General features: G+C 41.9%; 1 protein-coding gene across 2 annotated transcripts in view; it reads left to right on the top strand.

The window, feature by feature from the left end:
- The first annotated feature begins 9,518 nt into the window (after positions 1-9,518).
- pde10a (phosphodiesterase 10A) overlaps positions 9,519-14,737 on the top strand; it is a 135,057-nt gene continuing 129,838 nt past the window's right edge. Inside the window, exon 1 of one of the 2 annotated variants that reach the window (XM_084390925.1) lies at positions 9,519-9,894. In XM_084390925.1, the coding sequence (XP_084247051.1) occupies positions 9,660-9,894 (235 nt within the window). In that variant the 5' untranslated portion in view covers positions 9,519-9,659. The remainder of the gene's footprint in view (positions 9,895-14,737) is intronic. The other variant, XM_084390926.1, reaches the window with a different exon arrangement.

The following is a 14,737-nucleotide window of genomic DNA, read 5'->3' on the forward strand; positions in this document are numbered from 1 at the left end:
TTAAGACTAATTGTATTAATAATAATAATTACTAATGTATTGTTCAGTTAAATATAATGATTGTAATGTCTTCTAAATCAATGCAATATGAATAACACAATAAGCTCTGTTACAGTTAATGATGAACTGGTGTGCTTGTAACCATTTTTTATTAATTATCCACATTGACCACAAGATGGCAGGAAAGCAAAAATATTTTAAAAGCACAAAGCTGGACTAAAATTTGCCAAAATGGTCTACAGAATAGAAAGATATATATGAAGAAATAAATGTACAACCATTTCAAATAGTTATCATATTGCAAATATTAATAAAAAATGTTTAATCAAATTTTGTGTACAAATAATAATGATGATTGCTGCTCACCAATAAAGCTAGTGAAGCTTTCATGGTCTTTTTGGTGAAGCTGATCTAATGACGATTATAAGACCATCACATTGCAAACCCACTCATATGGTTTTGCAAAGTCCCCAAAAAGAGAGCTGACTTTTGTTGTGAAACTAAACATGGACAAAACTGAGATTTTTATTGGAACTCAATCACTCGCTAGCAATATTCCTACTGATTTCACCTGGCTGGTACTCACATCAAACCCTCAAGTACTGTTAAAAATCTTGGTGTTTTTGTCTCCTTTCTCTCCTTTCAGGCTCATATTAACTCTATCACCAAATCTGCATTATTTCAATGTTCCGTCCCTTCATAAGTGTCTGTCATCCATGCATTGTGAAACTGTCATCCATGCATTTTTCTCATCATGTCTTGATTACTGTAATTCCCTTTTCATTGGTTTACCTGCCAGCTCCATTTCCAGACTACAATATATTCAAAACTCATCTGCTAAAATACTTACCCATACCAAGCGTTCTGCTCACATCACCCCATTTTTGCATGATCTCCACTGCTTTCCAGCAAACTCTTTGTAAACTGCTCCTCCTATGGCCTATCGTATTAAATACAAAATTCTCCTGCTCACTTTTAAATCTTTGCATGGATTGGCTCCCACCCTCTTTGTAAACTGCTCCTCCCCTACACCCCGACTCGCTCACTACGATCTTCTGACTCTGGCCTTCTCTTTGTCCCTCGGTATCGCCTCTCTTCAATGGGGGCAGAGCATTCAGCGTTGTTGCACCTAAACTATGGAATTATGTCCCCAATCACTCTGCTGTGTTAATAATGAATTAAAAAAATTATTCAAAACGCACTTATTTTCTGAATGTTATCATTCTTAAGTTGTGTTCTGTATTTTGCTGTGCCTGATTCCATTGTGTTGTATGATGCCCTGACTATATAATGCTCTTTTACTGTTCTGTATTCGTTACACTAACCTACTTACTATTGTTTGTCATCATTGTCTACCCTATTGGTGTTATCCTTTCCTTATTGCATGTACATTATAAAGCGTCCTTGAGCACTGGAAAGGCGCTATATAAATACAAATAAATAATTAAATAAAACGTATTATTATTGTTCATGCCTGATAGTACAGGCTGGGTTTGTTGTGTTCAATAAAGTGAGGGTACGCAACTATATCTGCGTTAACCGTTCATTCTATTAATAGTACAGCCAAGATAGAATGAAACAGCCTCAACCTTAGCTCCCTTGTCTGCCAGTATCCACCCTAAATTTTCTAGTCAAGTCAAGTCACCTTTATTTATATAACGCTTTAAAGAATACAGATTGTTTCAAAGCAGCTTTACAGGGATAAACAGGAGAATAATGATTAAATAATGTAAACACAGTTCAATTCTGCAGTAAAGCAGCTCTAAAAAGAAAATAGTGTCATTGTTTAGCTGAAGACAGTTCAGTGTTGATTCAGTTCCATTCAATAACTGTTTAAAGATCATCAAATACAATTAAATTAGTAATTAGTTAGTTATATTATTGGTTATCAATTAGGCTATAAAGCAGCTCTGTAGAAAACAGTGATATCTTCATCCAGCTCAGTTCAGTTCTCATCCAATAGTGCTAGTACAGTGAAATCAATAATATTGCTGAATTGTAGAATGGTCTCATTCATCATTCGTCTATTGCGATCTCAAAATTCCGGCCAGTTGATAATACCTAGAATATCAAAATCGACTGCTGGTGGTAGATCCTTTTTAAAGACTTTTGAATCAACATCATCATCATCATCATTATCATCATCTTCTTCTTCAACCCAGTGTGACAGATGACCGGACCAAGACAAAAGATAATGGACTTAGCATCTATCAGTGTTTCCCCTTGGAGGGTGAATGAGATGTTAGAGGGAGAGACTTTTTTTTTTTTAGAACGGTCATACCCTGAAGGACTACGTGGAGGAGTTCCTCAACACCTGCCACAGTGCCCGCTGTGATGATATCTGCCGTTCAATCACCAGCCTCACCTGAGCGAGAGGATCCTTTGGCTCTGCCTCCGGCCTCTGATCCCTTCGCTCCACCTCAGCCCATTAACCTGTCGGCTCTGCCTTGGCTCCACCAGAGACCCTCGAACCTTGTGGCTCCACAGGTTCCCTTGTCCCACCGGTTCCACCGGTTATCACTCTACCTATGCCACGGACTTACAATCCTTCCGCTGCAATCCATCTCTCCACCCCTATGGCTTCGACAGGTTCCTCCTTCCGCCTCATCACACCGGCTCCGCTTTAGTCCTCAGAGACTCTGGATACACCTCAGACGCTCGTCACCGCCACTCTGCCTTGGTCTCCAGTGCCAGCAGTGTTGCTCTGTACCATCGGCTCTTCGCCTGCACCATGGGATCCATCGACTCCTTCGTTGGTCGTCATCGCCCGAATGTCGTCAGCCAACGTAACATCATGTCTCCTCCCTCCTGCGACTCCGCCATGGGCTGTCATCCATGCTGTGCTCTGAGTCTCGACCACCTGGTCGCGCCTTCCGGGAGGGGGCGTTATGTCATGATTCTGTGTATTTAGTTTCAGTTTCATGGATTTTTAGTTGAATTCCAGTCACATGTGTTCTTTTGTTCAGTTTCCTGTCACTCTTTAGTTGTCATGGAGATTCATTTAATCTGCACAGGTGTTAATCATCATTACCCTCATTTGCTTTGTATTTAAGTTGCAGTCTTTTCAGTTCCCAGTTGTCTGGTCATGTCTATGTCAGAGGTAGTGTTTTGTTTGCATGCCTGTTTGGATTGCCTTTTTAAGTGGATTATTAAAGACTTTTGAAACTTTCATCTTGTTCTTCCTTCAACCTTGTGTGACATCACTGCTCCTTTCCTGCCTCCTTCCCAGCTGTTTCCAGAGTGGCCCCCACTGCCTCTGCAACTGGGAATCGCTCTGGTGGCATCTTTGCATACCTCTGTCCTTTCTTCCTATAACCTTCCTTACACAAGCACAGAACCTAGCGTGAGGCTGCCTCCACAATAGGTGCCTGCCCCATTTCTCCCCTTCGCAAGGGGTGTTTTGACCCTCTTAAATGTGATGTGGCATTGCTGTAGCATCTCAGTTCAAGAAGCAGCACAGATTGCGAGCCTTTCTTCTACTTTAATACAAGTTATAGCACAAAAAACATGCATGAACATCAATGGGTATGTTGAAAAATACAGTACAACTAACCAAAATGTGTCATGTCACAGGTCAATTTTTTTTTTTTTTTTACAATATGACACAACGTTGCATTTACCTCAGGAAAGTTATTCATTGTTCACAGTTCGTTAATTAGCTATAAAAAAAAACTCTAGAGAGGAGCTTATTTACTGTTAATTATGTATGTTTGAATATATTTGCCATGAAGACAAGTGTTTTTGAAAACTACCTTATGTGCAACTGAGTTGCATATTTGAGTGAAAATAAATATTCCTCTATTATTATAGTTGTATACCAAATATAGTTTACAGCATTAATTGGGAGAGTTTTTCTTTCCCTTAGGAAAATAATAAATTAAAACTACTTACTACACTAGGTTGTTTTGAGGCCCACTTGTCCAAATCTCCACTTGCCAGCAGCTATCTGAGATGGTCAATCAGCTTTCTGGCCCCATCAGCTGTGTTTAGGCTCTGAAGACAATTGTCAACATAGAAACTCATAGACATCCACTTCTCTGTCTCGTTCCACATCCTACAGCTACAGAATACTCTCTGAATCTTATTAGGACTTCAAGGAGTCCAGACCAAGTACTGGGCCAGGTGAACTGGAATGAGCAGTTGAAGATCTGTCGATTTTTGTCATTGAGGCTGACCATATGATGTTGTATGAATCACCTCTCTTTGCTCTGTGGTTCTTTGTCTGTATCCAGGTTGGTCACATACCCTTCTTCCACCAGTTTCTTGATTTCTGCAAAATAGGTTGCTGCGCATTCAGGGTCTTTCAAGAGATGCCTTTCGGTTCTCTGAAGGTGTGGCATTACTGCTTCTTGGTTAAGACAAGCCATGCTGGATTTATATAATGGGAGTAGCATACCTCTGGATGTGGTTTAAGTCAACTCTGACAGTTCCTTTGTTCATGAGTTTATGGGCCGTGCAGTGACTTTCATCACACGTAGGGCGAGGTCCGTCGCTGTGCGCAGCTCCTGCATCCACCCTGGGTCAGAACTACCCTCGTACAGCCCTTTGAGTGCCTTGGCCTGGTTGACAGGGTGGAGGTGGCCTGTCCAGCGGCTCTGTAAGCCTTGGCCATAAGCACAGACGAGAACTTTCAGGCCTTGGATGGGAGACACGGATTACCCCACCAGGCGCCAGCGCTTTGTGGACACAATTGCATCACAACCGCACGCTCCACTGGATCTCCACGTACTCCTTGACCACCCCACCATCAAGGTTAGTGATGGCAGAGGAGGCACCAGCTCGGTTTCGGGCAGAAAAAGGTGCCTTCCATGATCTGGTAACCTCATTGTGCACTTCCTGAAAGAACTGGGGAGGGATGCTGTTGGTGAGCGTGCGCCGCCCCGAGATGCCAATCGTCCAGCCTCAAGTGTTCGGGACATGGTGGAAAGCATGGCCGTTAGCTCTGGGTCAGACTCGAACAACACCACTCTCTCGGAAGGGGGCAATGCAGCCGAGTCTTCATCCCCAGAGGACTCTAGCCCACCCTCCAATGCAGCGATCAACATCTGACCCTCTGCTGGAGCCCCGAATGAAATGCTAGGTCCCCCATGAGAAGGAACAGCAATCTCACCCGGAAGCTCCATAGCTTGCAATGCGCTAGAGGAGTGGGGGGCCCACAGAGATGAACTCTGAACTCAGAGATGAACTGTGATCATCAGGTCACCCCGTGTACTCATCGAAGTAGCCCTCTGCTGGGCAGAGGAACTAGATCGGTGCAAAGCAGAGGGGACTCCACCTGCAGCACCACAATGGTCATCTTCCCCCAATGGGTACATGACTCAGAAAAAGCCACCTCAGCGTGCTTTAAGCCCAGACATGTGAGGCAGGTATCGTGACTGTTAGACGGGGCCAGGAAACATCTGCATCCAGAAACACATGACTGGAATGGCATCTTTAATAAGATGCAACGTCACACCTGTGCTTGCTCTTTTAGGGAAAAAAGCTCTTTTTTGTGCTGAATCGCACAGGGAATGTTAGCTGCACAGTGTGCAAGACTATTGGAAGCTTGCAGTGTGCAAAGGGAACTCTTTTAGTTCAACTGCAATGAATGCAGAGAAAATGCTCTTTTAGGGTTCACCGTCTCTTTAAATGGCGACCACCGCTGACACGCCGTCACACTGACACTCTCTGGAGAGCGTCCTCCAGGTTCGTAGAACACTCGTACTGATGATTGCAAAGCAGAATCGACGAAACGCATTTTGGCTTCGAATCGAAGCTTGAATGTGTGAGTGCAAGCGCACTTCCTTACATACCTGCTTCGCGGGGTGGGGTGCGCAATGCAAATCTTGCAAGCCAATGTCCATTGAACTGTCACACAGTGAGATTCGAATGACAAACGACTCGTTGATGTGTAAATAAAAAAACTTTATTTATCGTGCACTTTCGACTTTACAACTTTGCAGAATGTTTACATTGACAAACAGTCATTACACTACACACTGAAAGGGAATATTCGAAAACCATATTAGGGGTACTTTAATTACTGACTATGAAAAAAGGAGCATGCACCAATTTGCAAATCACTCCTGAACTGCTCACACTATATCACGCAAGAGCAAAGCATTTATGATGCTGCACTGGGAGAGTAGTCAGGCCTAAAAAAACATTGACGTCATAGTTTCGTATTGCGCTAACACGCAAAGGATTTATTCTGCTTTCTAATGTGTTCTCAGAAGGGGGTAGGGGTAATATTCTGAGTCTGCCCCCCTACAAAAAAATAACAAAAAAAACATAAGGCATTGATACTTTTTTATTTATTTAAGCTGTGTTGGATTGCAAAAAATATGTGCCTGATTTGTAATTTTACATGTTGTGAATAGTAGGTTCAAATCATGGACCTAAAAAGTACTACAATTTATATTGAGCGCACAAAGCCTACACCCCATGTGGATCTGTAGAGTAGCCACACCTATAGATTATACATTATAGTTCTATTTCACATTTTAATATAATCCATCACACGAGGGGCTGAAAGTGCCATTTTACCAGCATTGAAAAGGCCTGTGGGCATTTTTCTATAATAATCCTATTAGGATCCAAGAAAAAAAAAACTCTTTCTGTCAAAGAGAGAGCATTGACGCAAGCAGCTCTGACGTCAATAGAGCTGCAGTGTATGGGGGGAGGGGGGAGGAGCGCTAGCAGCCTGTTTGCCCACAGAAAACACTGAAGGCGAACGTCACTCGAAGTGCTAGGGTGATCTGAGATAGTCCTCTCACAGCAAGTGACAATGCAGCTGGTTAAATACAAAATACAGAGTTATGAATGTGAATTATTTATGTCCAGGATTACGAAGGAACCCACGTTATTACTCAGCAGTCGCTTATTATTGGATTTGTTGCATACCATTAGCCACACTTGTTAAAAAAGTACCCTATGGCATTTTGTTTACGATTTATTCGGAAAATTCTTTTTTCAATTCACATTTATTTGTATAGTGCTTTTCACAATACACATAGTTTCAAAGCAGCTTTACAGAAAATGCACGAGTCCACATTACAATTTAGAGTGATCTTTTATCAGAGGTAACTGTCTAAGTCATGCAATTTAGAAATGTACATACGAATCATAGGTAGCTAAAAAAAAATTAAACAATAGTTTCATGCAAAAAATGCAATACAATGAACAATGTAATAATTTAAGGCAGAAACAATTAGCTAATTGAAGTAATGAATTTATCTACAATGATCTACAAACATAAACATTGTGCCTCAACAGGTTTCCAATGACTGAACTTGTGGTTAACTGTCTTAATTCTTTTTCTGAAAGAGTGCTTTATTGACGATTTGTTTAGAGCGGTTTTTGACTTAAGAAAATTTGCCAACATTTGTTGAAAGTGAATGAAAGGGATAGTTCACCCCAAAATTAAAATTCTGTAATCATTTACTCTCCCTCATGTTGTTCCAAACCTGTATGAGTTTCTTTATTCTGTTACACACAAAAGATCATTTAAAGAATGCTGGTAACCACAGACAGTTGATGGCACCCATTGACTTCCATAGTATTTTTTTCCCTACTATGGAAGTCAATGGGTGCCAACTGTCTGGTTACCAACATTCTTCAAAATATCTTCTTTTGTGTTCAACAGAAGAAAGAAACTCATACAGGTTTGTAAAAACCTGACGATGAGTAAGTAATGACAAAATTTCCATTTTTGGGTGAACTATTTCTAATAGAACTGGCAATCCAAATAAAAAGAAAAACAAAACAAAAAAACAACCAAAACAAAAAGAAAACCGGGAGATTAGGGTTAGGGTTAGGTAGTAATGGCAGAAACATGGAACAAACGAAGAAATAGACTGTAGCAATTAATGAGTGCATGCGTTTACATGCTAGATATCTATTATTCTTAGTAACCCGTGAACATGCAATTTAGAATGTGTTCTGGAAACTGTTATTTAATGCACTTATTTTGTCAGCACACAGAATTTTGCCCATTGTCCTGATTTCGGCATATCCAGTGTGTGAATTCATAGGGTGCTGTTTTTGGTTTCAAAAATTCATGTTAACATTTTCTTATCTTTGTGTGTGTGTGTGTGTGTGTGTGTGTGTGTTTGTTTGTGTGTGTGTGTGTGTGTGTGTGTGTGTGTGTGTGTGTGTGTGTGTGTGTGTGTGTGTGTGTGTGTGTGTGTTTTACACACACACACACACACACACACACACACACACACACACACACACACACACACACACACACACACACACACACACACACACACACACACACACAAACAAACACACACACACACACACACACACACACACACAAACAAACACACACACACACACACACACACACACACACACACGTGTGTTAAAGATGCATATGGGTAACAGCTAAAAAAAAAAAAAACCTGGTTAGCCTAAACTGGTTTGCTGGTTTTACATGGTTTAAGTCAGAATGACCAGCGTGTCAAAAAATCGTAAAACCAACCAACACAGTACAATCCCTCACGTGAGCACATCACCTAAAACATGTTTAAACGTGCTCCAATGTGATAATTGCACAAAAACAAATAAGTGACTGAATGGAAATTTATTTGCTTTACTTTTCTTTGGCTTTTTCTATTGGCAAAAAAACAAAAAAAACATCAGATTTTTGGAGCCATCACATGTGAGGTCTGGCAAACGGGTCATTTCGAATGTTATTACGTAAAATACGCGAGATTATCTTTTGAGTCAATCTAAGCTGTAGCCTTGGCACCACTTGCGGAGGAGGCTACTGACGTCATCCTGTCTCTGGAATGGAAACGCCAAAGCCCTGATGATGATGCTGCTGCTGATGGAGCCTTAATGATACAGAATTCTTAAACTGTTTCGTGCCACCAAACACACACCGAGCGTTTACCCTCAAAAAAATACGAAAACTATCTCTGCGCAAAGTTAAAGTCACATAAAATCATAAATTATGAATCCGTTGTGGTTTCCTAGCAACCGGACTAAGAAGTTTTGAGAAGAGGCGACCGTCATTAATGCATCGTTGGACAGATGATTTCTATTTAAGAGCAAAGGTACAGTTTTGTGTTCTGTCCGTCCAGTATTTGATGGTATCGATCGGAGCTCTACCCAGACAAAGAGAAAATCTCCCTAGATGACTCTTGTTTTTGCGTTGATTTGAGTAACAGACAACGGTGACTTTTCAAATCGACTCTTTGCAGCTCGTCAACAAGAAGTTCACTGGCTGTAAAGCGATCTCGGCTGACGGACAGTTGGATATATCTAACATACCTGAAAATGATAGTACTGTTGTGTAGCACAATAACATGGTCAATACTGTGGGTGTTCGTGCTTCTGCGAAGAGACGAGTGCGATTTGAGTTGCAAAATGTTGTGGATGCGTACTTTTCTGCTTCAGTATAATCCCGGGCACACGTGATGCCCAAACCACTTTGTAGCAACATCTCTCATTTGTCAGGGGAAATCCGTGCGTGTTTCTTATACTTTAAGCCTGAAGCTTAACATATTTGAAGGTTTTTTTCGTCTTTCTTTCTTCTTCTTCATCTTTTTTTTTTTTTTTATTCACACGTTTCTTTACCAGCATCATCACCCGCGCACCATGCCAACTTTTGCTCCCGTTGCGCTTGTTTCGTAGTGGAGAAAATTGGACACTGGATGCCCAAATGAATGGGGATCGTGCTTTGTGAAGATTTCAACTGTCAGCATCCTGTCAATTTTATGTGCTTTCCCAGACAATTGAGTGTTTATCGTCCTTATTCGTACATCTGTTTTGAGCCAAGAACAAATAGACACCAGAGATCGCGTCATATTAGACCGCCAATGTCGAAGAAACGCAAAACTCCAGACGACGGTGGTGGAGGCGGTGGGGAGCTTGCGGGCACTGAGGATTCCCTTCAGCAAGGTATGAGCTAATTCCTCCATACTTAAACTGGATTCTCATGGTGGGGTCATTTCAGAAAAATGACGGAATCAGCACAATATGCAGCTTACCTATTTCAAAAACCAAGCGTCGTGTTTATCACTGTTAAGAACGAAGAAAAACATAATAGTATTTTCTTATTTAACCTCTTATTTTCCGTCAGATTATCTGAAAATGTTCTTCTAACTTGGTCTAAATCTTGGCAGAAATAGTTGATACTTAACCCCCTATTGTATTAACCCATAGGTAAAGGACAAGTGCCGCACTGATGATAGATAGATAGATAGATAGATAGACAGAAAACTACAATTACAATTATTAATATGGACAATTGGCAAAAAAAAATACGGTGTACATCATTCAAAAAAAAAAAAAAAAAAAAAAATGGAAAGTTCATGGAAAGTTTAAGTCTGTTTTGATTTTGTGCTGAAATGTGTCTTTTAGCTGCAACATTCTGACAGAAAACTAACACTTTTGAGTGAGCCACTATATGGCCAAACTCATGAGAAAGAGAAGAACTTTGAAAGAAAGATGGAGGTGGAGTACAAGATAACACATTGGAGCTCCCACAGTGTGAATTCAGTAATATGCAGTCAAGCACTAAATGTCTACCATTGCTTGCATGAATTATAAACTTAATAAATGATCAAGTATCATGACATCACAACATATTGCATTTATAATGTACCATATAGCGTAATAGTCCATGCACCCCACAACATGTATTGTTGACTTGGGCCTTTCAAGAATACAATGACATCACAACACATTGCATTTATAATGTACCATATTAGCGTAATAGTCCATGCTCTGCACAACATGTATTGTCGTCAAGAGTATAAACCTCTCAGAATGTATTTACATAGAAATTTTTTATCCATATTCATTATCCATTTAGCATGTCAAAAGTTTGTTTGCTGCATGCATTTCACCAAAATAAGCAAACACACAAGCACAGCTTTGCTGCTAGCAGGCTCTGTGTTGCTATGTGAATCCATGTGAAGGTCAGGCCTCTCTCGGGGTGACTGGAGGAGCACTGTCATGTTGTCTACACACATTGTGTGACCCAGCAGCAAGTTTGTTGGCTGCATTTTGTGAGTGTGAGCCAGAATGCGAGTTTCCCTTGGCTAGCGCAAATGGGGAAGTGGGCACTTCCTTTAGCCTGTGGAGTGTGGCATCTGCGTAACTGTGCAGGCTTGTACACAGTTCTCCATGTCCATCGTGATCTCACAAACAAACCATTAACAATGTCTACATAACTCTATGTTGAAAAACCAGGTAACACTTTAGTTTAGGGTCAACTTTTCGGATATTTGCTGTTTAGTACTTATAAAGCACATATTAAAGAAAAAATTCACCCAAAATTTTTAATACTCTCATTATTTACTCACCCTCAAGTTGTTCCAAACCTGTAAATATACAGTTTACAATAAAACCTGTATTTGTTCTGTTGTGGGGCACTATTGACTTCCATAGTATTTGCATACCATGGAAGTCAATGGTGCCCCACAACTGTTTGGCTACAAACATTCTTCAAAATATCTTCTTTTGAGTTCCGCAGAAAAAAGAAATTGATATAGGTTTGGAACAACTTAAGGGTGAGTAAGTGATGACAGAATTTTCATTTTTGTGTGAACTATCCCTTTAATGTCTTATGCTGCATGACCATATTCTACATATCTTAATCCTACCCAGTACTGTACATACACCTAACAACTACCTTACAAAGGTAGTTACCTTATTAATAAGCAGTAATAGAGTGGTGCAGGTATGACATTACTTTGTAGGCCAAAACGCGGAAGCGAGTAAGCATTTTAGCCTTTCCGGTTCTATCATCCCGAAGTCAATGGGTTTTTTGAATGGGGTTTTGGTTAAATGGCTGAAATAAGGTCTGTTTAGCTCAAGACACTTTCACGTTTTTATTCTACGACATAAAATACATCAATATTACCCCACTCGTTATTTTTTAAGCTGTTACGTGTCTTGAAAAAGGCCATTGCTAACAAATGGCTAAATGGGACTACAGAGGCTTTCGAGGAGATTAAACATCATCACGCCGAAAAGGTAAGCCCAGTCTGCTTCTACAGCAGCGTTATGATTATAATTGTGCTTTTACAAACTATTCTTACTCAAACTTTCTGGGAATTTTTTTTTTGAAAAATACTGAAAGAGTTGTCAGAAGCTTAGTGATGGTGACATTGAATTCGTGGGACTGTGGTGTAGTTCTAGCCTACCTTTGGCTTTTAACTTCTGGCGACTGCATTTAGGCTTCAAAATTCATAAAAGTTGTGTTCATCTCTGATAATTATCTTGATTGACAAAACGTGCAAGTATCATAAGCTTTGTTGTCTCAGAGCTTGTTTTTGACGATAATACAAAAGCTATTGGGTTTTTGTCGAGGGAACCAGCGTGAAGGCTAACTCCCCACAAAGTGATGTCATACCAGCACCACTCTATTAGAAGTTTATTAAAGGATTAGTTCACTTCAGAATTAAAATTTTCTGATAATTTACTCACCCCCACGTCATCCAAGTTGTTCATGTCTTTCTTTTTTCAGTTGAAAAGAAATTAAGGTTTTTGAGAAAAATATTCCAGGATTTTTCTCCATATAGTGGACGAGGGCTACACACGTGACTACATACGTAGTGTGTTTCTAATACGTTTTTAAGGAGTTAATCAGTTAATCGACGATTAATCGCCTTATCGCGAACAACTTCCCATGCCACGAGTATATGGAAGCATGCAGCACTCACTCATTAGGTTTTCGTTGAGGAGCCAAGCCAGTGCCCAGTTGCTCATCGGTGAACACAGGGATTGTGATGACAGGACTTAATGTCTCTGTTCCCTCCTTCAGGGAACTGGGGTCACATTAGTGACATGTTCCCTATCAGTCAGTCACGTTCAACGTTACATGTTACATCTGACAAATTGGGATCCCTAAGAAAAACGGCACAATCGCTAATCAGTCTAATCTAAGATAGATAGCTAAGCCAATCTAATCCCCCCGCACCTGTTGGGGCAGAGAAATGACAGGGTTTTACATAGAGGATACCAATCACTGCTGTTCCTCTTACCTATACAGAGAGACTATTGGATAACACTGGGGAAGAATGCCTATTCCAGGCGGAAAGGGATGCTACGGAGACCACGTCCTGCCCATAGTGAGGTAACATGTGGCGTTACACATATGGACTGGCCATATGTGCTACATATGTAAGACTGGCCATAAGTGCTACATATGTAAGGTCTCTGCGGTAGATCCTGCCTTGCTAGGGTTGAGTCAATACCATGCAGAAATGACAGTGATGGCTCTGTCAAAGGAAAAACACAGGCTCGTGGAAAGGGAAGCCTTAGTGTGGAGAATGCACCCATGGGATCACCCAGGAATCACAACATATAGGCACCTAGTCTAGCACAGGGGCTGACCAACTGGGCATGCACACAAGTGCTAGACCTGGGATCAGATGCCTTCACAGTGTCTGACTGCCGAAGGGTGCTGGAGGCTCCATCCAGGATTCACCAGCCAGGTAACTCGCCTGGGCAGCAAAATGGGCGCTCATATCGCATCCTCAGAGGGGAATGGCACTGCAAGTGAGACACAGAGCCAGCCTCCCACATATTACCTTTTTGTTGCCAACACATGGGAAGAAATAGGCTCTACTCAAAGATTGTAGAATCTCGCAAAAATATTAGGTGTCACCCAGCCCGCAGCTCTACAGATGACGCCGTGCGTCAACGACCGAAGGAAGACAACACTCAGAGTGAAGTGAGCTCTCACCTCAAGGGGGCTCATCTCGCCTTGGTACTGGTACGCCAAGATGTTGGCATCCACTGTCCAGTGGACCAACCTCTGCTTAGAGACAGCCTTTTCCTTCTGCTGGCCTCCATAGCAGACAAAGGGCTGTTCTGAAGTACTGAAACTCTGCGTGCGGTCCACGTACAATCGCAGAGCGCGAACGGGACACAGGAATGCAAGGGCTGGCAAGCGCTTGCAAGTTCACCACCTGGTCCCTGAAAGGAGTGGTGGGAATTTTGAGCATGTATCCAGGCCAGGGTCTCAGGATTAAGTGAGAGTTAGCTGGCCCGAATTCCTGGCACGTTTTACTCACCGAAAATGCCTGCAGGTCCATAACCCTCTTGATGGAAGTGAGGATCTTAATCTCAACTGACTGCAGAGGCTCAAATGGAGCTCTCTGTTGGGCTGTTAAGACCAGGGAGAGGTCGTATGAAGGAATGAGGCGAGGTTGAGGAGGATTCAACCTCCTTACGTTCTTCAGGAACCTGATGACCAGGTTGTGCTTTCCCACAGACTTACCGTCTACTGCATTGTGATGTACAGCGATAGCGGCAACATCCACTTTCAGGGTGGAGGGAGACAGCCTTTGCTCCAGCCCTTCCTGTAGGAAAGAAAGGACTACTCTGATCTGGCATTCCCGGGGGTCTTCTCGGTGAGAAAAACAACAATCAATGAACAGACTCCACTTCAAAGCGTAAGCGCACCTCGTAGAGGGGGCTCTAGCTGAAGTGATAGTGTCTACTATTGCTGTGGGTAGGCCACCTAGGTGCCATATGGTGCCCTGTCCCTGAGAAAGCAGGTCCTTCCTCAGGGTAATGCGTCAGGGAGGGGTTTTCGTGAGGAGCATGAATTCTGGGAACCAGCTCCAAGTGGGCCAGCACAGGGCACAGGGCAAGGAATACTGCTAGCAGCTCAAGGCATTTGATATTTGCCGCTGCAGACGAGGTCCTGTCCAGGAGCCTGAGGCTGTGTTCCCGTTGCACATGGCACCCCAGCTGGTGGTGGAGGCATCTTTTGAGACAACAACAA

The sequence above is a fragment of the Rutilus rutilus genome (assembly GCF_951802725.1).
Source record: "Rutilus rutilus genome assembly, chromosome: 20".
Lineage (NCBI taxonomy): Eukaryota > Metazoa > Chordata > Actinopteri > Cypriniformes > Leuciscidae > Rutilus > Rutilus rutilus.